General features: G+C 37.1%; 3 protein-coding genes across 4 annotated transcripts in view; all 3 read left to right on the top strand.

Moving 5' to 3' along the window:
- The window catches only part of LOC306875817 (dual specificity mitogen-activated protein kinase kinase 5-like), a 57,658-nt gene extending 50,792 nt beyond the window's left edge, over window positions 1-6,866 (top strand). For both annotated transcript variants that reach the window (XM_079426563.1, XM_079426564.1), the window contains one exon: window positions 5,456-6,866. In XM_079426563.1, the coding sequence (XP_079282689.1) occupies window positions 5,456-5,566 (111 nt within the window). In that variant the 3' untranslated portion in view covers window positions 5,567-6,866. The remainder of the gene's footprint in view (window positions 1-5,455) is intronic.
- Window positions 6,867-15,293: 8,427 nt separating this feature from the next.
- Window positions 15,294-19,699, top strand: LOC306870041 (SKI family transcriptional corepressor 1 homolog-B-like; the record flags this gene model as incomplete). The annotated part of the gene is made up of 6 exons (XM_079417076.1): window positions 15,294-16,994; window positions 17,606-17,696; window positions 18,795-18,869; window positions 18,969-19,043; window positions 19,230-19,295; window positions 19,602-19,699. The coding sequence occupies exons 1-6, from the start codon at window positions 15,300-15,302 to the stop codon at window positions 19,697-19,699; spliced, it is 2,100 nt and encodes a 699-aa protein (XP_079273202.1). The 5' UTR covers window positions 15,294-15,299.
- Window positions 19,700-21,928: 2,229 nt separating this feature from the next.
- LOC306876347 (E3 SUMO-protein ligase PIAS1-like) overlaps window positions 21,929-26,614 on the top strand; it is a 35,150-nt gene continuing 30,464 nt past the window's right edge. Inside the window, exon 1 of the mRNA XM_079427441.1 lies at window positions 21,929-21,961. Coding sequence (XP_079283567.1) covers window positions 21,938-21,961 — 24 coding nt within the window. The 5' untranslated portion in view covers window positions 21,929-21,937. The remainder of the gene's footprint in view (window positions 21,962-26,614) is intronic.

Below are 26,614 nucleotides of genomic sequence, written 5' to 3'. Positions count from 1 at the left end.
TTGCATATTATCCATTTGAATTCTGAGTCTGAGCCCAGACCATATCTGTGTCTGGGAAATCAGTCCACAGGCTCTAATGCTTTTTAACTAAAAAACTCTACACTGGGCGCGACAAAGCGACCATTGCAGATCATTTGAACTTTGAGTCAGTAAATAGTCAGTAAATGTCATAAAGAGAACAAAGCATCAGTTTACTGTCAGGGTCCACTATAGACAGCATCACTGATTATAATGGGTTCTACTGTATTTTGTCATATCGTGCCACACCACTCATGTCCGGCATAGATGCCGTGTTAATTTTATTTCTGTGCAATTTGGAACAACTCAAATTCCTCCAGTGGCTGGGCTGACTAGGTTGCCGGTTCACACTGTCACAGAAGTTAGCACTCAGAGCCTTTAAAAGCTGTCAGCACAGCAGCTGGATTTTCTCAGCACCACGGACAGCGCAGTCCACAGAGATCTGACTGCTAATGCAGAGAGCATGAGTGTGATACCTGTTCTACGGTGTGTGCTCACTCACTGTCCACTTAAACTCTATCAGAATGATGCTTAGCCTTTAACTCATCGCTCTGAGGACAAATGAAAAATGTTCTTCATCCTCTAATATCAGATGTCTGGATACTTGCACTGTTATTAAAACACATACCAGTGTTTGTCTTTTTTGACTCTTCTAATACACATCAAATGTTTTATGTTTTCATTTTCAGATGTTTTTCTTTAAATCAGTGCTTATTTATTAGCAGGGATGCATTAAGCAGATTAAAGACATTTTATAATTTTACAAAAGATTTCTATTGAAACAATGCTATTTTTAATGTTTTTTTAAATATCCATTATTTAATATTGATTATTATAATAAAGTTTCTTGAGCACCAAATCAGCATATTAATATGATTTCTGAAGGTTATGTAACACTGAAGACTGGAGTAATGGATGCTGATAATTCAGCTTTGGAATCACAGGAATAAATTACATTTTAAAATACATCTGAATAGAAAACAGTTCTTTTAAATTGTAAGAATATTGAATATATTTAACTATTTACTCTATTATTGATTAATCAAATGCATCCTTGGAGGCATAAGAGGCATAATATTAAAAAATATATATTTTTGAATCATTGTGTGTGTGTTTTTAAAATATTTTTTAGGGGTCTTAAGATCAGAAAAACAGGATATGTTAGTTTTAGTTAGACACAGTGCAGTGATTGACATATTTCTCTCTCATTGTCACTCAACCTTTTAGCACCTTTTGTCCCCTCCTGGCCTCTGCCATCCCCCCTTTCCCTGCGGGCTGTCCAGGGGTCTCAGCTGCAGCAGATATGAGCCTCAGCCAGGGACAAAAAGCTGAAAGAGTCCCACTAACTCACAGAGTCTGTCACAGCGCTCCTTTAGCCACCCCCACGTTTCCTGATTGTGTGGGCTGATGAGCTAAGGAGCGATTGCTTATGTTCATGTGTTTTAAGACCCATGGGAGCGGCCCTTAAAAAGACACACAGTCTCGCTGAATGCCAGCGGCCCGTGCCGTGGGGATTCGGATGAGAACAGGCTTTGAAAGCCCTCTGACACCGCTCTGATGACTTGTTTACACATTAGCACGCTGAGGAGCTTCTTGAACCCCCCACCCCCACCTAGGGTAATCCTACCTTTTAGCTCTCTAACACTGTGTCTGTCTGCCATCCCTCTCTCTCGCATTGAGAATAGGGGGCTAGCTCTTTGCCACAAAGACTTGATCAAATGTTAGAGATCAGATTGTTAAAATAAATCAATCAGCTGCAGTTTGGATTTTAATTTAGCTTGGGCAGTTATCAGAGTTTGATAAACATCACTTTATATGCGGTTGTCTTTATAAAGAAATATTAGAAATGTGAATTTTAAAGAATTTAACAGTTTCTCTTGTGTGTAATCCAGTTGTATTAATGATTAATAGAAGGAATCTGCTGACAAAATCTATTTATACTATCATTCAAACATTTGTGTTAGGTAAGATGTTTTAATGTTATTGAAAGCAAGCTCTTATGCTCACCAAGGCTGCATGTATTTGATCAAAAATACAGTGAAACTGAAATATTGTGATATTACATTTTAATAACTGTTTTCAATTTTAATATATTTCAAAATGTCATTCATGTCTGTGATGGCTAAATTAAATTTTCAGGAGCCATTACTACGGCCTTCAGAAATCTCAAGAAATTCAAGAAACATTTCTTCTTATCAATGCTTAAAAACAGTTGTGCTGCCTCATGTTTGTTAAAAAAAATTTCAGAATTATTTTATGAATAGAAAGTTCAAAAGAACAGCGTTTAATTAAAATATATATTTTTGTATTTATTATAAATGTCTTTACTTTCACCTTTGATCCATTTAATGCATCCTTGCTAAATAAAAGAGTTTTTTTTTTTTTTTTTTTACTCATCCCAGTCTTTTGAATGGTAGTTGAAAAGTAGTTTTTAACTACTTTTACAATGCTGATTTAAATCATAGAGTTATTAGCTGTATGTTTTACTAAAACGACCTAGGTCATAAGAGTCAAGCAATATTGCGTACTGAGTTTTCTGAAAACATTGAGTTTGAAACACAGACCTGTTTTGGAGCTCTATCTGAGAAATGACTGGCTGTTATTGAGATGTTTGTGTTGTGTTTGATAGGTGGCAGCCAACCACCCCGTCTCACTCACAGGCGTAGTGTTAGTTTAACTATAATTGAAGTAGGCTTACCCTGCAGCTTTTTAATCCAGATAGATGGTCTGTCCCATGGTGACTGCTGAATTAAAAGATCAGCATTTATGAAATCTTAACATTGTACAAGAGCTCATATACATTGTCCTGTATCCAGTGGGAGCAGGTCGTTAGTATGCAAATCTGAAAAGACCTAGTTATTACTCCGACTTCTTCACCTTCCTTAGTCTGTTTCTCTCTCTCGTGTTTTCTCTCGGCTTCAATATCGGCTTTGTGCATGCACACACACACACACACACACACACACAATGACACGCATTACGCAGAGCTGTCGCTGTTCGCCAACACATTCTAATGAGGTGATGACCAACCACTTGTTATAATTGCTTTGGACTCCTTTTAATTTTCAAACTTATTAATCATATGTTATTTAAAATTGCATAAATTAATCTTAGATTAAAAAGCCTTTAACAGACTCAAAACAATTAAAGAGAGATGTGAGATTTCCCCTGGGTTTGGCAGTTTTACTTTAATAGAGAATTCAGATGATTATCACACTTTGATATGGGGCTGTGATTAATGTAGCCACACTTTTAAATGAGATTTTCCCATTTATTTATTTTTTTGTTCACGTGTTGGAAAGGTAAAGCCAGGAGACGATAATGACCTAACTAACAGAGTATTTATACAGCCTCTCCACTCTGCAAGTGTGCTAAGTTAGCAGCAGGTGGGTTAATTAATGGAGGTCCTGTTTCTGGCATGCTCCAGCACACACACACGCAGTAGAGGGACACACGGGTGGTGTGGTTTGTGTGTTTGTGATCCGTCTCAGCACAGCCAAACAAGCAGGTGACCATCTAAGCTCTGATTTATTTCAGGTCGGCAGAGACGCATCCTAATGTATGTGTGTTTGCATTAGTTAGCAGACCTGCACATCAATTTGCTTTCTGCTAGATACATGGTTATTATTGCTAAATGACCTGAAAGAAATAACCGTTACCTTAAAAAATTTAATGGCATATACAGGTAAAATAATGAAATGTATATAAAACAAAATATTATTAATAAAGTAAGCCCATAATAAAAAAAACAACTTTAGCTTGCCAAGGCACATTTCTCATTTTAATAGTTTAATTTCATGTACTTTTTATGTACTAAAATAACGTAATTTGAAAATTACTAAAACTTTAAAATTAATATAAAAAGAAAAACTGATTCAAAATATAAAAAATAAATGCATAAATAAAAATGTATTATCTTAATACTAAAATATTGTTAATGTGCATAGGTTCTGATTGTTTTGTTAACTTCAGTCGCTTTAATGTCTGAGAGGTTGATTTTATTACAACTTTGTTTGTTTTTTTTTTGTCTCATGAATATCACATTAAAATGTTTTACCATGCCTTCATCATTTATTTTTGTTATTTTTCAAATATCTTATGTAATAATTGTATTATTTTACCCATTTCCCAGAAATATGAAAATCCACAACAAAAATATTAGATTTAAAATAATATCTAAACCAATTAAATTCTGAAATAAACCATTTTGATATATATATTTTGAAAGGGATTTATATACGACTGTCCCACAGCTGTGCTATCATTTCCAATAAACAGAGCGATTTTGGCCTTAAGTTTTTTGGAAAAGTTTGTGTATTTGATGACCAATGAGACAGCCTTTCTGAAGACTCTGAATGTCTTGTTGAATATTTATTTATTGCCATTTCCAGTTAAGCTGCAATTTTGTCAAATTATCCAAAACTTTTACTTAAATGTTGTGCATTTAGGGCACACAACTTGAAATGAAAATGATAGAACCTCTGCTGTTATAAATGTAACAAGTGAAAATATAAAAGTGTGTTTTAAGAGACTTAATTTCCAAGTCCAGACTTGGGCCAAAAGTGCCAATAGTAGAAGAATTATGAGATGAATTCTCTCCTCTGTCTATCGCTAGGGTCAGAGCCTCACCTGAGCAGGCAGGTTCAACATGCAGAAGCAGAGCCGCACATGACTGCAGCAGGTCTGCTTGAGAAGCTGGCAGCGAGGCCGTTTGATTGATGAGATGGGTGGCTGGTAGAGTCGCCCCTCAGGACTGCCCTCTCCAGCACTCCAGCACTGAGAGTGATTAACCTCACTGTGGCACAGGCAGAGCTCACCATTAAGAGGACAGAACGATTGATGGTAGAGCGTTGTCCTCGTTGAGAGAGAAAGAAGGAAAGAATGAGAGAGGATGCTGTAGTGGTTAAAGGGTATGAGAAGATCATCAAAGGTGTTCAGACTCAAAATGAACATCAGATTAAGAAACAGTTGTTTGTTTACTGATGAGAAGTCAGCTTCTTTTCAGTTCAGCTTGTATTTCTTCACAATTAAGGCTTCCTAATGATTTTGTATAATGGATCACTGTATTTAATGCCAAGTTGGTACTTCAGATGCTTTGCGGCAGAAAAATCAACGCTCATTTACGCTGCTCATTCTGTTACTGTTCATCTCTGTTGAATATAGAAAAGAAAGTCAGTTGGCATCCTCTTGACATGAACATAACGGAAAGCTGTAAACTGTATCTGTCCTTTTCATTTTTATGGCACACCACAGTGAGATTTAGGGTTTTAGAATGATGTGCTTAATGTATGAACAGCCCATAATTTTGGTGTCTTTGAACAAATGAACATAATTGTTGTTCAAGCTCCATTACTAATTTATATTGCTGTTATGTATCAGTGAAAAATAATTTGCCTCATTTTGTGTTTTTTTTTTTTCTTTCTTTTCCTCCCTTCAGGACCACCCCTTTATCATGCAATATAATGATGGCAACACAGAGGTCGTGTCCATGTGGGTGTGCTGCAGTCTGGAGGAGCGCAAAAGCCAGCAAGCACAGAGACTCATGTGAACAGCAGCGGTGGCACCGGATGGAATTCTGGGTGTCCACATTTCCTCACTTTACTCTTCCACTGAACCTAGAGAAACAGCGGCTGATCCCGCAGCGCCTCACATAGAGCACCTCCTCCCAACCTTGAGTTAAATGGTGCATGGTGAGAAAACTGCTACGAGTCTAATGCAGATTATGCTAGCATCCTGCAAATGAGGATTTGAACCGTGTATGTTGGTTTGCATCGATGCAAATCTTTAACTTTGTTCTTCTGCAGTGGGTTTCATTTCACTTTCTGTGCAGACTCCAAAGTAAATGTTTTCGCAGAAGATCCTTGCAGGGGGCTTTTGCTTGCTCAACTCAGATTTCGCTCCTGTGGGTTTGGATTTGAGAGAAAATACTGTCTCTGTCTATACTTAAAGCAACAATCTGGTTTTGCCAAAACATTGTGGGCATGTCATAAATCATCTCGGTTTTTAAATATATGGGCTTGTGTCGAGCATTACTCCCTGCTGCAGTGCAAGTCATGCTGCTGTTGTTTTAAAAGCCACTTTCTGTTGAGTTTCACAAATGGCCTACCAGTTGTGGCAATACACCATTGAAGATGGAAAAATGTGATGCCTTGTTATGGTGGAAGGCTCGTGTGGATGAGCTTTTAGATAGTAAAGCAGCAGCCGACTGTTGTGATACATGAGAGGCCAGTGGGTTCGGTTCGTTCCCTCATCCAGTATAAGCCCAGCTGCAAACTTTATTCAAGGGGTTCATGGGAATTGGTTACTTTGATTTGGGCATTGCCTTAATCTCTCTTTTAAGGTCATTTTATACACTTAGCTCTGTGTACACTACTGGTTAAAAGTTTGTAATCAATAAGTAAGGAAGTTGAAATTGAAAGTTAGACAATTTTATGGAAGATTTATGTTGCAAATAAATGTTGTTCTTTTGAACTTCCTGCAAAAAGTACCATGTTTGCCTCAAAAATATGAAACAGCACAACTGTTTTCAACAGTGATTTAATAAGAAATGTTTCATGAGCACCAAATCAGCATATCAGAATGATTTCTGAAGAAATATGTGGCAGTGTAGACTGAAGTAATGACTGCTGTAAATTCAGCTCTGCTATTGCAGGAATAAGTTACATTTTACAACATATTAAAAATAGAAAACAGCTATTTTAAATAGCAATAATATTTCACAGCATTACTTTTTTACTACAGTGGGGGAAAATCTTTTTGATCCCCTGCTAATTTTGTACGTTTGCCCACTGACAAAGAAATGATCAGTCTATAATTTTAATGGTAGGTTTATTTTAACAGTGAGAGACAGAATAACAAAAAAAAAAAACGCATTTCAAAAAAGTTATAAATTGATTTGTATTTTAATGAGTCAAATAAGTATTTGACCCCTTCGCAAAACACAGCTTAATACTTGGTGGCAAAACTCTTGTTAGCAATCACAGAGGTCAGACATTTCTTGTAGTTGGCCACCAGGTTTGCACACATCTCAGGAGGGATTTTGTGCCACTCCTCTTTGCAGATCCTCTCCAAGTCATTAAGGTTTCGAGGCTGACGTTTGGCAACTCGAACCTTCAGCTCCCTCCAAAGATTTTCTATGGGATTAAGGTCTGGAGATTGGCTAAGCCACTCCAGGACCTTAATGTGCTTCTTCTTGAGCCACTCCTTTGTTGCCTTGGCCATGTGTTCATGCTGGAATACCCATCCACCACCCATTTTCAATCCCCTGGCTGGCTTCAGTGCCCAGTTCTCCTCTGAATCATTGGCAAATTTCAAAGACAGGCCTGTACATGTGCTTTCTTGAGCAGGGGGACCTTGCGGGCGCTGCAGGATTTCAGTCCTTCACGGTGTAGTGTGTTACCAATTGTTTTCTTGGTGAATGGTCCCAGCTGCCTTGAGATCATTGACAAGATCCTCCCGTGTAGTTCTGGGCTGATTCCTCACCGTTCTCATGATCATTGAAACTTCACGAGATGAGATCTTGCATGGAGGCCCAGACCGAGGGAGATTGGCAATTATTTTGTGTTTGTTCTATTTGCGAATAATGGCACCAACTGTTGTCACCTTCTCACCAAGCTGCTTGGCGATGATCTTGTAGCCCATTCCAGCCTTGTGTAGGTCTACAATCTTGTCCGTGACATCCTTGGACAGCTCTTTGGTCTTGGCCATGGTGGAGAGTTTGGAATCTGATTGATTGATTGCTTCTGTGGACAGGTGTCTTTTATACAGGTAACAAACTGAGATTAGGAGCATTCCCTTTAAGAGAGTGCGCCTAATCTCAGCTCATTACCTGTATAAAAGACGCCTGGGAGCCAGAAATCTTGCTGATTGATAGGGGATCAAATACTTATTTCACTCATTAAAATGCAAATCAATTTATAACTTTTTTGGAAATGCATTTTTCTGGATTATTTTTGTTTGTTATTCCTTCTCTCACTGTTCAAACAAACCTACTAATAAAATTATAGACTGATTGTTTCTTTGTCAGTGGGAAAAATGTATAAAATCAGCAGGGGATCAAATTATTTTTTCCCTACTGTATATTTGTGATCAAATAAATGATGCATTGGTGAGCATAAGAAACCCCTTCCAAAAATCTTTCCGACCACAAACCTTTGAGTGGTAGTGTACGTTTTAATATTATACGGCAAATCAGACAAGTCTAGTTAATATTTTCCCATGTCTTTGATGAAAGAACATCTCTAAAATGAACTTCAGATGGCAATTCAGAAGAGAACCTGTGTATTCTTAATCATATTAGCAGATGCAGATTAGCACAGCAAGATTAGACAAGAATGGCAATGGAGACTCATAGCACCCTTTTAAACCTGAATTCCTGTTTCTCTTACGCTTTAAACTATAAACTAATAAAATATTGAACAAAGTCCTTTTACAACATATGCATCTAAGTTTACTGACGTAATTTACTGTTAAGTCTTCCTTCACTTAGAATTTTATAAAAGCAAATCAGCAACCTCCTTACATTAACCACATCAGGCCATCACATCTGCCTTCTTTTCTTATATTTATGTGCCATTTTAATGTCTCGTCAGTATTACTTTAAGGACTTTTTTTAAATGCAAGTTTATTTATTTATTTTTATTTATTTAGTCATTTAGCAGACGCTTTTATCCAAAGCGACTTACAAATGAGGACATAAGAAGCAATCAAAACCAACAAAAGAGCAACAACGTGCAAGTGCTATTACAAGTCTTGGTTAGCCTAACGCAGTACAGATAATTATTATTATTATTGTTATTTTTTAATAAAAAGACATAGATAAAATACAATTAGAATAGATAGTGCTAGAGTTAGAGGGTCAAGTAAAGCTGGAACAGATGAGTTTTTAGCCGTTTCTTGAAGATGGGTAAGGATTCGGCTGCTCGGATCGAGTTGGGCAGGTCATTCCACCAGATGGGAACAGTTAATGATATAGCAAGTTCCAGATATATTATTTAGATATTATTTATCCCTGCCTGTGTCTTTTGAATTATTACACCAGTGGATATGACTGCCAACACACAGTGGAAGAAGAGCGTTTTATATACATTCTATATATATATATTTATAATGGAGAATGTGTATTGTTTTGAAGATGTAGTTGTCACATACCAAAGCCAAATACATTATTACATTGTTGTTGTTTTTTAAGCTGTATTATAAGTTATATTATTTATAAGTTATATTATTTGTGGTACCTATTTCTTAATATGTCCAACTGTCTCAAATTAATTTCTTAGATATTAATGACAACTGGTCAAAACTAAATCTATGAGGAACAAGAACAAATATGTGACTACCGAAGGCAATTAAGGTGAGGTTTGCACATAAAGGTGATTTTTCCCAATAAAACCTTTCAGATGTTATTGATTCATTTGTTTTCATTCCATGTTTCCATGTTTTTTCAGGACAATCCAAATTAGATTTACATGATTTGCGAAGACAATATGTGGTGTTGGTGCTCATATAGCACACCTCTCTGGACCATTTGCAGGATCATTCAGGTCAAAGCAAAAACATGCAGTATGAGTTATGTTCTCTGAATAAAATGAGCCAATGCAAGACTGTATGGATTTGACCATGCAATCTTTGCGTATGTGTATTTACATGTAGCTGTCTGTATTCTAAGAACTGCTTAAGTTATTTAAAAGATAATTTAGTATATGGTATTGTAAACCTACTTCCATCTTCAAAGATGTTATTCATTTAAAGATACTCCTCGGGATTAAGTTTAGGTTTATCCCTCAGATGATTAGCATTACATAGTTTACACTTTGTGTGTTTGAAAGGATGGTATTTGATTACACATAATTCATTAGTGGTCATGGGATGCAGTTTTGGTCCAGTGTTTTCCCAGTCTTGGGGTCTGTACAGGATGACTACAGTGGGGAGGACAGGAATCTGATACGGCGGTCGGAGTCACTCTCCTCTCCACATGAGTGCATATTGAACCGGATCACTGTTAGTGTTCACTTACACAGTCCAACCTTAATGTTTACAATAACACTGTGCATCGGATGTAACATGGTGATCAATACAAAAAGCATAATGAATATCCACACACACACACACACACATGCTATATATATATATATATATATATATATAAAAAACAGTTAACTCCGTTTTTAACAATACTCAGAAATCATGTTTTTTTCCTTGTGTATTCTATTTAATCTCAATCAGTTGGGTTATTTTGACTGGGTTAAAATATAAATAAATAAAACAGCTAACTCACACAATAAAACACATTAAAAACAAGTAAACAATAAAAAAAACATAATTTTTGAAAATGTTCAAAAACGGTGTTATGTTTTTGCAAATAAACTATTCATATGTATATATGTATATACAGATTACATTTTGTCAGCACTTGTTTAAATAAAAAGGGGAGTTCGTTGTTTTTGACATAAGGATCTTAAACTTTAGTTGATAAATAGTCCCTGTCAATGGAAAATAGCCAAACAATTGTAAGTCATTTCGTCCTATACGTTTGCATTTTAGGGTCAAACAACAGTCCAATCCAACTGGTTTGCAGCAGAAAGGTCTCATTAGAGCAGCAGTCTATGGGCCCCAGCAGCTAAAGGCCCTCAGTATCCCTCCTCCTTCAGCTGTTGGGGCCCATATACCGCTGCTCTAATGCGACCTTTCTCCTGCAGTCCAGTTTGATTAGCGCGAGGGCCGGACGAGCACTGAAAGACCTGTTCACAGCCATTAGCGAGATTCCTTTATCAATGTCTAGTAATTAAAATGTCACCACTTAATTTTCAGGCCATGGTGAACCTCTTGTAGCAATCTTTTCCTAATAAAAACAGTAATCGAAACGCTATTTTCACTCGAAACAAAAAGGTTGCGGCAGGCGACTCGGGGGTGTCAAGGCGACAGAGATCAATATGAGAGAAGCTGATTGATCTCGCGCTAAAGTGAAATTTATCGGGGTCGCGCTTTTATACTGCGCGGATATAACGGTGACTGTAGAACACTGCTTTTCAGCTGATGCGTTTATTAAACCTCTCTTGCTGAATTAGTCTACCTTTGATTTATGTGCCAATCTTCGCAATGACCTCCAGGTCAGCATCTCGTGTTTTTCTAAAACACATGGTTTAAATCTAAAGTGTTTCCGTCTTTGTTGTTATCTGAACTTGTTAGTGCGTTCTCTCAATAAAACGAACTTCTTGGTAGAATAAAATGTTAAAAAAGAAAAAGAATTATTGCATTTGATACTTTATTATTATTATTATTCGCTATAACATGCTGTGGTTTAAATAAAATTGGTTATTTGAATATCAATCCACTCAAATAAATAAGACAAAAAATCTAGAGTTGTCTGGTCTCTTGAACATTGCCTTTAGTTCTCTAAAACGGCAAGCAGAGGGCATCAGTTTAAACTGTCCTGTAAAGGTGTCCAGGTCAGCTGATGATGACATTAGCTTTTTTCTTAAAGTGCCTTAAATATATTTGTGCCTCATTCCGATAATAGTAGGCTTCGCCTACTGACTACCACAATCAGGTTTGTTTGTTTAGTCTATTCTGTTGTCCGAACCATTTGTCACTATACTGACAGATTCAAAATAAAAGACTAGCCTACATAGCTGTGCGGTAATAGCTAAATATCGATGTTGGTAGTATTAAACTAAATAAAAAGTCATTTTATTGAAACTTCATGTGCGATGCAGCTAATTATATTTTAAGAACACGTTTTAATCCGAACTCTATGCAAAATAATATTTAGCCTACAGTGCACTATTTAATGAAGACGTTTTGTTTTCTCGATTCTTTCTTTCATACTAAGCAACTGGCCTATATAAAGTTTCTTTAATTAGTTTACTCATGCTCGTGTAATATAATAGCTTGTATATTAATGAGCCAATAATGGCATATGTCGTCCTGAAACACAATATTTATCGTATTGATTCAACCGTTATGTAAAAACAATCATTGATTATTTAATAGCATGTCAGAGAGGTTACTAAGCACATCAAGTTTATCACAAAGCAACCTGGTCGGTAGTAACATTAATAGTGATAAATAGCTAGGCTATATGCAACCATTAAATGACTTCAAGTGTATTTTTGTTAGAGTGATTTCAATATTTTAAGGTGGTACATGAACGTGCACTGCTTACACATTTTTACAAGGAATATTCTTCTCAAAGGTCTGACTAAATGATGGCTTGTTGTGTAGCTGTACCTGCTCGTGGGAGGATCCAGTCTTGTAGGACATGTGAGCCCCTGTCTCCCCGCCATAAACACTAACAATGCTGCATTGAGTCTGAGCTCTAAATAATTAACAAGAAAGGAATAATTACAGAATAAAATTGTAATTATTGTTGGGTCAGAACGAAGCTTGGTTGTGAAAGGAGACACGTCCAGGCAGATCTGGTTAAAGTTTCCCTTCCTATTAATATTGAATTAGGTTAAGCCGGTGGCCCCTTCGTCACAGGGCATACTGAGCATCGCTTGACAGATTTTTAAACTTTCCCATTTGTTTTCAACTCTGACGATAGGCTACTTTATGCTTTTAAAATTTATTTACTTTTTTTTTTTTTTTTTTTGCTCAAACGTTTTGGAAGAGTTTATCATGAAAACTCATCAATTTAGTCTACCTGTGTCAAATAGCCAATGATGCAGCCTATGCATATGTGTTACTATACCTGTTCACTTAACGCAAAACACAGTTTAGCTCGAAGGCAGTTCTGATATAATGGCTCTGCTAAGAATCATCCCTCTAAGGCATTTTTTTGACATTATTAACTAATTGATTCCGGGTAATTGTTAACATTTTATATAATTAACTACCGTTTAATCAGGTCTGTTTTGACACCTCAGCGAATGAGGGAAGGTAGACGGTGGCTGTAATAATTAAATGGGATGGAAAAATGTAACAAAACTAATAGGTGAATATATCAGTTGTTTAAGACAAGATATTTCACTTGTTGTTTAAAACAGATTACAGTGATTCTTTTTATCCAACGTCTGTCTTTGTAAACCCTTCTAAGTGGGAGACGCGCGGGCACTGAAACGCGTGACTGGTGATGCCTGCACACATCCCCAAAACATTTCTACGGACAATTTTCCACTGTCGTATTTCAGAGTGGACAGCACAACTTTGCCCGGTTCGATATTGATATCTTTACGTCAAGACTTAGTGGGGTTAACTGAAGGTCATTGATCAGGTTTTAAATAGTTAATACGGCCATATAAGGTTGCACCACTTACCTCAGTCCATTGCTCTGATATATCACTGTTTGTACACACTAGCCGCTCTCACTGGCTGGTGTGTTTAACAAATGTGCATCATTCACCGGGAGACATGACCACGAGCCTCTAACAGCAGTTTAGACTGCATGGCCTGCGGACATGTAGCCTGCAGGAAATATTCAGTGCAAATTCATAATGATATATTGTTTGGTTTCCGATGTGTCACTCAAACATAAACATTATTCACTTCTAAAATTCATAGGAAACTTATCAATCCAAAACAATAAGACGCAGGTGTACGTGACATCAGTGGGGGAAATAACAAATAATCCAAATTTACTGTTCATCTCCCTGTGCCGCCTTTATTCATGCTCAGTCGCACAAAACCGCGAAAAAATCAATCAATCTATCTATCTATCTATCTATCTATCTATCTATCTATCTATCTATCTATCTATCTATCTATCTATCTATCTATCTATCTATCTATCTATCTATCTATCTATCATCTATCTATCTATCTATCTATCTATCTATCTATCTATCTATCTATCTATCTATCTATCTATCATCTGTAGAAGCAACTCAATTATAAATTGGCAGTGATCTTTGTTTTGGAGTAGTGGAAGCAAACGGTTAATACCAGAATCGGATTTTATCTCAGTGGGTGTGCCTTCTTATTCTTTTTGGCGTCCCCTCTCTTGAAGTAGATCGCGCGCAACCTATTAAGAAGAGGCACGAGCTCCGGGATTGCCATGTGTTCACTCGGCTCGCGCTCCCGTCATCACGCACGAGAGCTGAGTGGAATGGAAACTCTAAAGCGGTTTTGAGAGGAGAGACTCTATAAAACCTCGCAGTTCTCATCACGCACTACAGCCGGACGTTTTGTTCTTGTTTTAGGCCTGTTAATTTGACGCAAACACACTCGCTCATCTGACTTAGTTTCCTGATTAAAAGGTAAGTTTATTTTTCTATTTACAAGTTGATCAAAATAATAATCAGCGAGTGTATTTTCTTAATTTAAAGCTCTTATTATTGTCAAAATTATTTGAGAAGAAAAGCTAGCCTGTAGCTGATGTTTAAAAATATGCTGATCCTTTATTACGAAAGAGAATTTATTGCACCTAAATCACTTGATACAAAATAATATGACTAATCTATAGAATAATTGTACATCGTAAATATGTAAGGATTAAGGATACATCTAGCAAACGAATATATGTGTAGGACTGAAATATAACAGCTCTTTGCGCAATGTTTTAATTATAAATGATAAGACTTTTATTAACAGATCAAAGTCGAACAACACAGGCTATGTAATTACACAGAAAGCGGCTTACTGCTTCTTTTCCTTGTTGCTAAGCTCATTGGAGTAGCTAAAAGATTCTTCCCTTCTGCCCTTTTGCGTATTAGAGCCGTAAGAGGCCTTTAAGTAAATCGCTCCGGCTTCTGAGCCGATTTGGAGACATTAAGCAATGATGCAGACACTCAGGTCAGAGAGTGCAAGCTTTTAAGGATCGCGTTAGAGCAATATTTTCAAACCAACAAGCGAGGTAGGCCTATTAATTGCAAATATTAATTAAAGCTGTCATTTAAAATGTAGTGTTTAACTAAAAACACTAAGTCTGTAATACAATGCTAAAATAATTATTCAAATGATTGTAAAAATTGAAATTTTTAAATATAACTTATCTTGCAAAAGTAATTATATCGAGAACGAAACAATAAAAAATGTGACAGACAAAACTGTAGTCAGGAAGGAAACAGAATATACCAAATACTGCATTTTGATTGTTTTTTTCATTATGCCTTTTTATTGAGATACTGTTGTAGACCTATATTAAAACAATAATAAATAGTAATAAAATAAAAACAAAATAATAGTAATAATTAGCCTATAATAATAATAAAGTGTTTATATTAGACAGCGCTTAGGCTGCACATTAATAATTCTAGATCATCTCTCAAAAGTTGCATAAAAAACAGTTCTTGAATTGAATTGTAATTGCACATTTCTGAATCGCTCTCCACAGACTTCCAGGAATGGAGTCGATACCCAGTCAGCTTTCTACGGGACGAGATGTTTGCTCTTCCCCCAACTCAAAGCAAGAACTGCAGCCTTACTCTAGCAGCAGCTCGCTGAAGCCAAATCAAGTGAGTGAGACTGTGCTGTACGGAGTGCCCATCGTCTCTTTGGTCATCGACGGTCAGGAGAGGCTGTGTCTGGCGCAGATTTCCAACACTTTATTGAAGAACTACAGCTACAACGAAATCCACAACAGACGCGTGGCGCTTGGAATTACTTGTGTCCAGTGCACACCGGTGCAGCTGGAGATCCTGAGGCGCGCGGGGGCAATGCCCATCTCTTCGCGCCGCTGCGGCATGATCACCAAACGCGAGGCCGAGCGCCTCTGCAAATCCTTCCTCGGGGCTCACAACCCTCCCAAATTACCCGAGAATTTTGCATTCGATGTTGCACACGAGTGCTCCTGGGGCAGCCGAGGAAGCTTCATACCTGCGAGGTACAACAGCTCCAGGGCGAAATGCATCAAGTGCACCTATTGCAATATGTATTTTTCACCCAACAAATTTATATTTCATTCGCACCGCACACCTGAGTCGAAATACACCCAGCCGGACGCGGCCAATTTTAATTCATGGAGACGCCATCTAAAACTCACCGACAAAAGCTTGTCTGATGACATTAGTCACGCGTGGGAGGACGTCAAGGCCATGTTTAACGGCGGGAGCCGGAAACGGGCAATGCCAGGGAATGGATCACAAATGTCCTCCACGCTCAAACCGCAAGCCTCCGGAATCACGCAGACCGCTTCCCCTGATATTCCTCACAAAACTTTGCGCTGCGACGACGACCGAGGGAACCTCAGCTTAACCAGCAGCGTGCGTAACTACCCGGTCATCCCTGTGCCTAGTAAGGGTTTCGGCATGCTTCAGAAGATCCCGCCACCCATCTTCCCGCATCCGTATAGTTTCCCAGCCTTTGGACTGTGTCAAAAGAAGGATGATGGAGTTGGTGAGCAGAATAAGACCAATGTACCTGGTGTGTTTTGGCCCGGTGCAAAAGACGGTATCTATCCCTCGTTCCCCATGTTCTGGCCTACCGCGGGCAGCCTGCCGCTCTCATCCTATCAATCAGCACAACCAAAATCACACACGGAGCTCCTGGGTGGCCGGCAAACAGAAACAGACATGTCAGAAAGTGAGCGGGGAGGAAACACACCTAGAGACAGTCTGTTCGACAGCGAGCGCTGCTCTAGCTCGCAGTCCCTCAGGAACGACGAGGACAAATCTGGGGACGAGGCCAGGTCAAGTGAGGGTCAACCCAGCACCCCCAGAAAGCTGAGCTATATTTCTGCGTTCAGACCTGTCGTTAAAGACGCAGAGAGCATAGCTAAGCTCTACGGGAACAGGGACGCCTACAGCGGAGCTCATCCTGGACGTTTGTCGCCAGACTTTGTGAGCGAGAGCTCCAGCTACAGATCAGCCTCTCCGTGTGCGGACAGCGAGGAAGAACCAGATGTCGACGTGGAGACTCACAGAATTCCGGAGGACGAGGAGTCTATACAACTTTCCGTGGATGACCGAAGTCCCGTGAGGGAAAACAGTCAAACTCCGCAGCCGGATGATGACCAGATAGCCACTTTTAGTGACGCGGGCTCCCCTGATCAAAAGCAGAACAAGCAGGTGGCAAAGAAAAGTGATGCAATTACTTACGAAGTGAGTCACACCAACTGCAATATTCAGTGGCACTAAAACCATTTCAATCTATATCCAGTATTAAAACATCAAATAAATTATTCTGAATCAACAAAATGGCAGACTGAATTAAAACAGTCATTGTTCAGAATAGCACTTCTCTGATACAGCACTCTTTCAACTGTAATAGCAAGTAATGACGCATAATCGAGCCTACATTCATAGTTTTCTATTTGAGAACAATTTGCAATTTATGTTGTTATGGATACAGATCGTTTATATTCTATTTACTAACGTAGAACGATCTAAATAAAAGAACCCAGCGGCGCGTAATTATAGTAAATTAAATGTTTAGAATGAATGGCCATTTCTGTTGTAGCCCGCGGGCTATTGGTGTGTTTGGTGTAAGGTCTCCCCTGTGGATACTGTGCAAATTATTCTCTTTGTCAGTCTATCTGACCGAATTTACCTTCCAATACGAATAATTTGGCTTGATGTTGCCAAATATTCGTAGATCATTAGAAGAGTACAAACGCAGTCTGTTGTCTGACGCACGGTTGCGTAAGAAAAGAAGAAAATGATGCATAATTGGGGTTGTATTTATTTTTTAAATGCTTGGTTAATTTTTGCAGGTGTACTCGCATGAAAAGGAGGGAGCATCTCTTCAGAACACACTGCCCTGTTCGGCCTCTAAACCTCCTCGCTGCGCACCGGAAACAAACGGTAAGACAATTTAACAAACTAACATTTAAATAAGTGAATTTGCGTAAACTAGGACAATTTTTTATTTTTGCTATTGAGATGACTGGGAAAAATATCCCCCAATTTACATGTCATTTGTAGCCTATTAGGCCTATATAGCGTATACCCTATAATTTTAACAACTTTAATTTCGTCGATTTTAGAAGAAATGATAGGATTTAATTATTTATTCTGAATAAGTGGCCTGCTAACAAGACTATTTTCTTTTAGATTCACATATTTCAAACAACAGCCCTACTGACGAATGTGAATCACAAAAATCCTGTTCGGATCATATTAGAGTTAGCAAAGAGAACTCAAGTGAGTAGCAATAAAAATATTGGCTTGTTCTTGTGTGTGTGTGTGTGTTTTAAAACAACATTATATATTTAAACAAAATAATTCAGTGTGGTAATATATTTCTTCCCTATTTCGTGGCAGGCGACTCTACATTGAGAAATACTGATAACAGATTTATTTTCGGGAAAGACATCGAGAATATGGCGAAAGGTGAATATTTAGTTTGAGTTTCTATTCCATTATAAGCTAAGCTAAGATGTTTGATTGTTAAAATAGCAGTTTATACACACGATAACGTGACAAATTACAAATAGAGGCAGCCAACTGGCTTTTATGATTGTTTAAAGACAGACAAGGCAATGTCTATTTTTAAGGCAAATAGCTCTTTGTGTGCAATGTTTTCCCATTTTACACGCATTATGCATTTAAAAATGCGTGTGATGCGTACACAATTGTGTATAACTGAGAATTGTCCTTGAACTGCAGACGATCCACATTGCCAGGCTCGTTTTCCACACACCCCTCAGGCTACTGTCCTAATTATTTTGCAATGTCATGCTTGAGAACACGGGGACCGTGTGTTTAGCCTTAGTAACCTAAATAGCGCTATTAGACAAGAAAACCAAACAGAGAGTGAAAATGCATGCTAAAAAAAATCTGATTTACTTGGGATAATTTTCTCTAAAAGACTGTAGTTTACTCAAAAGCTATTGGGATATGTGTGGTGATTAAAAGTCACAGTGATATGATAAATGATGTGATTTCTGTCGGTTTCCACAGAGGAGCTCCAAAAGCAGCTCTTGGAGCAAGTGGAGCTAAGAAAAAAACTGGAACGGGAATTTCAAAGTCTAAAAGGTAATTAAGAGATGGATATATTCACACCATGCTTTAATTTGCTATGTCATTTCTTCTATTTATAACTTAAGTTAATATAATACGTGTTGACTCTAACAGATCATTTTCAGGATCAAATGAAGAGGGAACTGTCTTATCGAGAGGAGATGGTCCAGCAGTTGCAGATTGTCCGAGGTAATAGCTACATATTTTTGCACTAGTGAAAATAAAAAAATGACAGCTTAGAAAAAGTAACACTTGCATACTTTCTGATAGACAGAATAATTAAAGAAAATATTAGGTCACAGGGATTCTAAAAACATTTTATGTTTGTGACCCACCCCAAATGATTTATGAATTTTTTCTTTTTATTTTATTTAGACACATTGTGCAACGAGTTGGATCAGGAGAGAAAGGCTCGTTATGCAATTCAGCAGAAGCTTAAAGGTAATTTAGAGACATACACTATCAACCATAAACTTTTTTGTTACATTATTCTAAAAGAATTACGAAAGAAATATGCAAGTGCTACTTTTTTAAACAAATGAATATACTTAAAAAGCATTAAAATATCAAAATTGGCATTTTTGACTAACTGCAAAGTAGTGATGATTAAAAAGTAGTTTGATTTAATCTTCATTCATTAGACATACAGAATGGTGTATCATTGTGTGACATTTGGAGAAAGTCGCATATAGGTATAGATTTCCCTTGTGCTGTGATTTCATGGAACTAAATCAACCTTTTCCCTAGAAGCTCACGACGCGCTTCACCATTTCTCCTGCAAAATGCTCACTCCACGCCACTGCGCAGGGACCTGCACATTCAAGCCACCCCTCTTACCACCTTAACTTAAAAGCTGCATCCCAGGATCCCACTGACATCTGTAAACCATTCTCCACTTACACTCTGTTTGAGAGGTTCAAGTTATGCACACCGAACACTGAGGCCTGAGGACTGCTGAATCACAATCCATCCCAAGTAGGCTATTCACTGGCATTTGAACATTCCACCGCAGATGAAAGTGTCTAGGATTACTTTATGAAAACAGTAAAACAAGCCAGAGGATGACAAGAAACATTCTAATAATTATGCTGTTACTTGTGTAAATAGGTTGATTTTTTTTAAAACAATACAAATACATAATATGTGGCAATGTGCAATGAACTGTATAATGTGAAATTTCATAAACTGGAATTGTTGATTATTATTCTTATTATTTATGTGTTTTTACATGTATTTGTTTTTCTCTAAATGAATTCACTGATGTGCTATCCCAAATTAATTGTGTATCATCAATTTTAAGCACTTTAAATAAGCAACATTTCAGACCTATCCATCCAAAATGAATCAACCCAAAAATGATTGAAAATCAACTGTACTTCATATTAATGTACAACAAACATAAGCTTGAACAAGCACTTATCCCATATTTTCCAAATAAACAATTGAGAATACCACAAATGTTGTTATTCCACATGAAAGTGCTCAAACTAAATGTCATAAGACCTCTGGAGTGTTTCTTTCTCTCTGTCGCTCTCTCTTTTTTTTCCCCCGACAATAATATTATCTCTTGTCTCATTCTTCAATAAAAGTTCAATTAAAGCCACAAGTATTGACTCATAAATTCGAACATACTTTTGTTGCTTTTTAATTATCACAGATTAAATGTCTATTTTAAGACACGAATTCTAAATCCAGAAACTATTATAAACCTTTTTTATAGAATTTATAGAAATTCTTGCCTGGAAAATCATTTGCGTGGTAATAACGCCCTGATCGTTATCTTGCTGCAGGCTATCCTACAGACAAATAAATATAGCCTAAATTAAACAGTAATGTTTAAAGAATTTTCTCATGAAAATGTACTAAAATCCCTTTCCCAACATTCCAGATAGTCACGAAATAGGTCTAGTCTAGGCTATATTTCTGCAGACGTGTTCAGTAGCGATTTTCTTTTCTTTTAACCATTATTAACGCACTAACCCAAAAATGAGTCTTGGCGTCTATTACTGTTGTGAAATACAACACTACCATCTAGTGGTACACACAGGCATTGCACATTGCCGATGCGTTTATTCAGGGAGACAAATGCTCTATAACTGCGGACAGTGTATTCCGTTTGACACACTTATTTAGACCATGTCTGGAATGGGCACCCACTCAATACCTGGCAGGGGGCATGAAAAATAGCCTACAAAATGCAAAATACAGTATAAAAATATTTTGTAATTAGTGATAATTTAACCATGCACTTGTTGTCATGGCCTTAGTAAAATAACGTTGGCCTATTTATTTTGTGTGGTCTCTTAAAAAGTTATTTATTAATATATACGTTTTTGTTTTTCATGTTACACACTATATTTAGTTAAACCCGTTTAAAACTGACATTTTGCGCTAATTCATTAATTTTACCTGGAAAACTTGTGCATGCTCTGGGTTTATTTATGTCTACATCTCTGTATGAGATTTTATAACAATTCTGTAAATTCACATTAAAACGATATTCTCCTCAATGTTTTTATAGCCGAAAGGTATACTTAAGTAAAATGGTCTATGTTTTACCTGCATGTCTTCTTATTTAAAATAAAATCCAGGTAATTTTCTTCCTTTTGTTGGTGTTGGAAGGATGTGGATTGGGTGTAGCTAACGTTACTTTACATTATTTATTTGGAGATATATATATATATAATAAAAATTGTAGACGAATGTCTAACAAAGCTGGGGCTTTTAGGCTGAATACGTTTAGTTAATTCTGACCCAAAACAACATTATTTTAATAGATCTGAGACGCATTGTCTTACTAAAATCAATGAATGAACTTTTGGGAGCTTTAAAAATCCTGGGGAGGTATGCTCAGACGCCCTAAAACAGGCTTAGCCTGCCTATCCATGAATCTCTAGCGACGTCCTTGTTTTTGTGGCTGTGGCCATATGAACTTTACCAAAACATACAGGTTTTCTTCTCAAAAACGCGGAGCAAGATTTTGGACACTATTGTTTGAAAAACGTGTGAACGGTTACGCCGGCAACGAGCTGCGCGTGCACACCACGTGACCCGACAGCGTCACGCCTGCTAGCAGTCACAAGATGGCGGAGAGTGCGGAACTAAAGGTAAAACGCTGCGCTCAATTTCCAGTCGGATAGTGTGCAGGGAGATCTTATTGTACCGTTAGAAGTACGCGTACTACTTACCTGCTGTTTTAAGAGGAAGTTATAAGGCATTTGTCCTCTGTTCTCGTGGCTAAAGTTGCACGAGAGATGGTTTTGCAGCGGAGGTGTTGTAGAAAGCTTTCAGCGTGTTATTGTTGATGTAGAGGGAGCTGTCTGACCACCGCTCTCCTCAGGGGAATTACCAACTTTAACTCTTCCTCCCTAAAAACTCACGTTAAGAGTGTCTGCTGAAAATTAGCCTCAGACTCAGGCTGTTTCATAATACGCTGTTAGGAGACCGCATGTGTGTGTTTTGATGGTTTGTGTGTGATTTAGTCGCCTGTACTTGTGGATTTGCTAGAAAGCTCCATCGCTTCGCGTGCAGGGCGCGAGCGCTGTTGATGACGAGCTGTCAATCAAGTGCACGAGCACCTTCACTCAGATTTCAGCAGATAAAACCTGAACTGATTATTGCAGCTGATCTCTGAACTTCAGTCAGATGTCTTCACTTACCGACGGAACATTTAAGTTCACCAGCCGTATGCTTCAATACGTGGACATCCTTTTGTTCATAGAAGGATGAAAAAAGCTTTTCTTAAATAATAATACAATGTTGTAAAAATGACATTGCAGTTAGTTAGTATTAGTTCACTAAAAATGTAAAAACTTGTCTGAAAATGAAGACTGACAGCATCAGTCACCATTTGCTTATTGTATGAGGGGAAAAAACTGAAAGTGAATGGTGACTGAAGCTATCACGCTGCATCTTTTGTATTTCACAAAAAAAGTAAGTCATACTGTTTTCGAGCAATATTTTGTGTGTGTGTAAACTAACCCTTTAAGTTTAATGCAGTGTGTTAATGACAGGTGTTGCATGACTGTGATGTTCTGATGTTGAATTTCAGTTAATAGGGTCTGTGAGCTGAGCTCAAAACTGTAAAATAATGGGAAATACTGATCCACAACATGCTTAAGCGTTATTTATATATTTATTTAAAAAAAAAAAATCAAGCTGTGCATGTCGGATAAGGCTTTTTTTATTTGTATTTATTTATTTAATTGTGTCTATGGAATTTGAAAGTCTCTGTATCATGATAAAGAGCTGACAGCAGGGGCCAGTTGCAAAAAACTAGCCTCTATGTAAAGACAGTGTCTTAAGAACTAGCAGTTAACCAAGGGGTAATCAGTCTTATATTTTGGTTTCAGCTTAGACTAATCTATGTTTTAATGTTAACATTTTTTTTTACATTTTGACCAGTCTTAAAGAACAAAATTAGATTACTAATTTTTAAGACTAAACCTTTTATTCAACTGGCCCCAGACTAAAAGAAGTTCATACTGTTTTAAATAGCTCTGCTTTTTTTATTTGTGTGATGCCCTCTTATTTATTCTCATGCAAAGTTTCTTCTTGTCTTTTTGCTTTCCATAAATTTAGTCCTTTGTTCTTGTTTTGCATTTATTACTCATTTCTTACATATAGACCTATTGTTTGCCCTTGATCTGTGTCTTTGGCTGCTGGTCCGCCAGTGCATGCACAGAGAGAAAAGCCATAATTAGATTTGGCGTCTAACCTGATATTTTACACCACCTCTATTCACTTTGCTTGCAGAAATATTTAATAGTTACTTTAAAGGTAGTAATAAGCAACTGTACAAAATGTTACTTTGGCTTGGAATAACAGTGAGATTGGCAGAAGGTGTGGGTAGGGCGGATAAGAGAGATAGACTTGCCCACATGTTGCTTACTGGACTGATATGCATCAGTTCAGGGGCTTGTGATGTGAAGACTCGTGTGTTTTTGGTAAACACAATGGACTCTTTGCATGTCGACTACTTATTTTCACTGGAATCTCAGTGCTATGTGAGCTTATAGTATAATATTCTTCCATAGCAATCTCTTTCTGTCATATTTCTATCATATTTTTAGATAATGACTATACAACAATAAACTAGAAACAAACCCTGCAAATGTATTTTATCATTTTTCAGCAACGAAGCAGCTCAACTTTGTACTGCAAAGCCAATTTATATAAATATATCCGTAACAGTATCCAAAAAAATATTGGGACACTTTTTTTGATGGAGCACTGAGACTAAATGTGGACGCCATTGTGCTCAGAGTCCATTAAATTACCTCATGAGTGATACGCTAGGCTGCATCCAGGAGTATGAATTCAACAAATCACTGTTGTTGTTGTTATTTGAAGAAATTTTAATTACAACAAAATCTGAACTTTATTAATTGCAGAATGGAGATGTAATTAATGGATCTGATTATTTATTTATTATTACACCTCTTATTTATGTATACCTCTTTAAATTTTCAGTTGCAGTGATTGCCAGAGGAGCATGAATATTTGCTATATCATATTCATATCTGTTGTTGATTTATATAATGACGATTAGGTAAGAGACGATGTAACCTAAGCTGTTTTTGAAGCAAGCATGAGAGATTTATATTGTCCTGTTGCTTACCTGCAGAAAATATCAGTGTTGGTCCAGATGTTTTATTGTAGGGTTGTTGCTGTATGTCAGCACAAAGAAAAAAATAATTTGAGTGTACACGCATTCCTAGTTTCATTATTTTATGCACTTGATGAGATCTATTTTAATGCGCACATGCTTATGCTGATGTGCTCATTTCCTCTTTCAGGCTGTAGCCAGCTATCTCTGGCCACACAAATAGCCTCCATCAACTGAGAGGTGATTAAGGTGGGGGTTTTGTGTGTGTGTGTTTTATATCTCCCTTCAGCAGATGTTCTCTTACCTGGCTCTAGCTCCTGTACAAATTTCCTGGGGGTTTAGCTCACACTGCACGTTCTCTCACACAATGCAGCACATGACCAAATACTGGAATAGAGGAATTTCTTCCAGAACATTGTGGAATCATCCTATTGATCTGGGGTCATTTGCTGCTATTATGGCTTATAAATATGTGTAGTCGGCTTAGCACTCATGCTCTGTTTGGACAAGGACTGTAATCTTAATCATCTATTAAAGTCTCCATGTCTCCTCTCAGCATACTTCACACTACATCACAGCATTATAGATGAGTGAGGTTTAGATTTAAAACACAATGAGCTCCACATGGTCAACAAATTAGATTTTATGCTTTTAAAGCTGCCAAGAGACAGTGATGCACATCTAGGCTGACTGAAGAAGGAAGATGCCGAGAAGCTCTCGTCCTCTCGCTCTCTCTGTGAAATGTTTGTAATTGATGGTGTTGTAGGCTCTGTTTTTTTTTTTTTTTTTTTTAATATATATATATATATATTTAATTAAAAAAAAAAGCCATAACTTGATGTTTCTGAGAAAGACAGGCTTATTTGGTGACAAGTCGGACTTCTCCGATCATTTAGTCAGTTTAAAGCCCATCCCTCCACAACTGACTGCAAGCTCATATTTAATTTTTTTAATCCAGTCAACAACTTATTTATAGAACCAAGTCCCAACTACTTTTTTTTTCTCTTCTGATAATCTGTTACACTCAGATTTACATTACAATACAAAAAGATCTCTTGCTGCTTTGATTCATTGTGACTTTAAGGCATGTGTCCGTCCATGCTAATCACGTAATAAATCTTAAAGTGCGCTTATTTATTCCCCCCTAAAACTGTCTTCAGTGTTTTGGCATTATATAGTGGTTTGGAAATGCATTTGGTGATAAATATAATTTAATATGTTTCTCTGTGTAAACACAGGAACGATGATGACTTTCTCTTCCAGGAAATAAGGCTCAAGTGTGCTTTGGTCTCTGGTTTGCTACTCTGTAAAAAAAGAAAAAGGTTTCAAAAAGTTGTTTAATCTTAAAATAATGTGTTACCCCCGCTGACTTCAAATTTTTAGTTTAGTCAACTTGAAATTTTAAGATAATCAATGTTAATTTAAGGGACAACTGGAATATTTTAGTTGACTAAACTAAAAATGTTAAGTCAGCGGGGGTAACACATTATTTTAAGATGAAACAACAATTATTATTATTATTATTTTTACGGTGATTACAGCAGTTAGCTACAGCCCCCAAATTAGGCATTCAAGGAGTGCAGATATTTGCCCCAAACACAATTAAATATTTTATTTACTCTGCTTGATGACACACAATATTTCATAAATAGGCTTCTTATTATATGTAAAAAGTGATAAATTGACTTAACTTAAAAAAAAATTGAGGAAACCTGTTGCCTTAAAATTATTAAGTAATTAATAATAAAAAAGTATAAGTTAAGTGAATTGTCAATTGTCACTTAACTTTTTTTTTTTTAATTATTATTTACTTAATAATTTTAAGGCAACGGGTTTCCTCAATTTTTTTTTTTTAAGTCAAGTCAGCAACACTTTTTACAGTGTAGTGTTTTGGATTCATGTTATTCTCTGAAGTCTGGTCTGAATTTTTCATTGTGTTTCCTGCAGAAAGTCTTCTGTAGTCTGGCAGAAGTGATTAACGGCAAGCCTGCTCTCTGGCAAATGTTCAAGGCCACCTAATCCATTCTCCTGTTAAAAACAAATGATTTGGAAGTGTTTAAAACCAAACTGAGGACTGATGTATTAAACGGGCTGATTATTTGACTTTGCAAAATTTTGATGCTGGTCGATATCAGTGTCCGCTTGACCTATT

This window comes from Barbus barbus (assembly GCF_936440315.1).
Source record: "Barbus barbus genome assembly, chromosome: 1".
In the NCBI taxonomy this organism is placed as follows: domain Eukaryota; kingdom Metazoa; phylum Chordata; class Actinopteri; order Cypriniformes; family Cyprinidae; genus Barbus; species Barbus barbus.
This window is presented reverse-complemented; position numbering and strand designations above follow the sequence as displayed.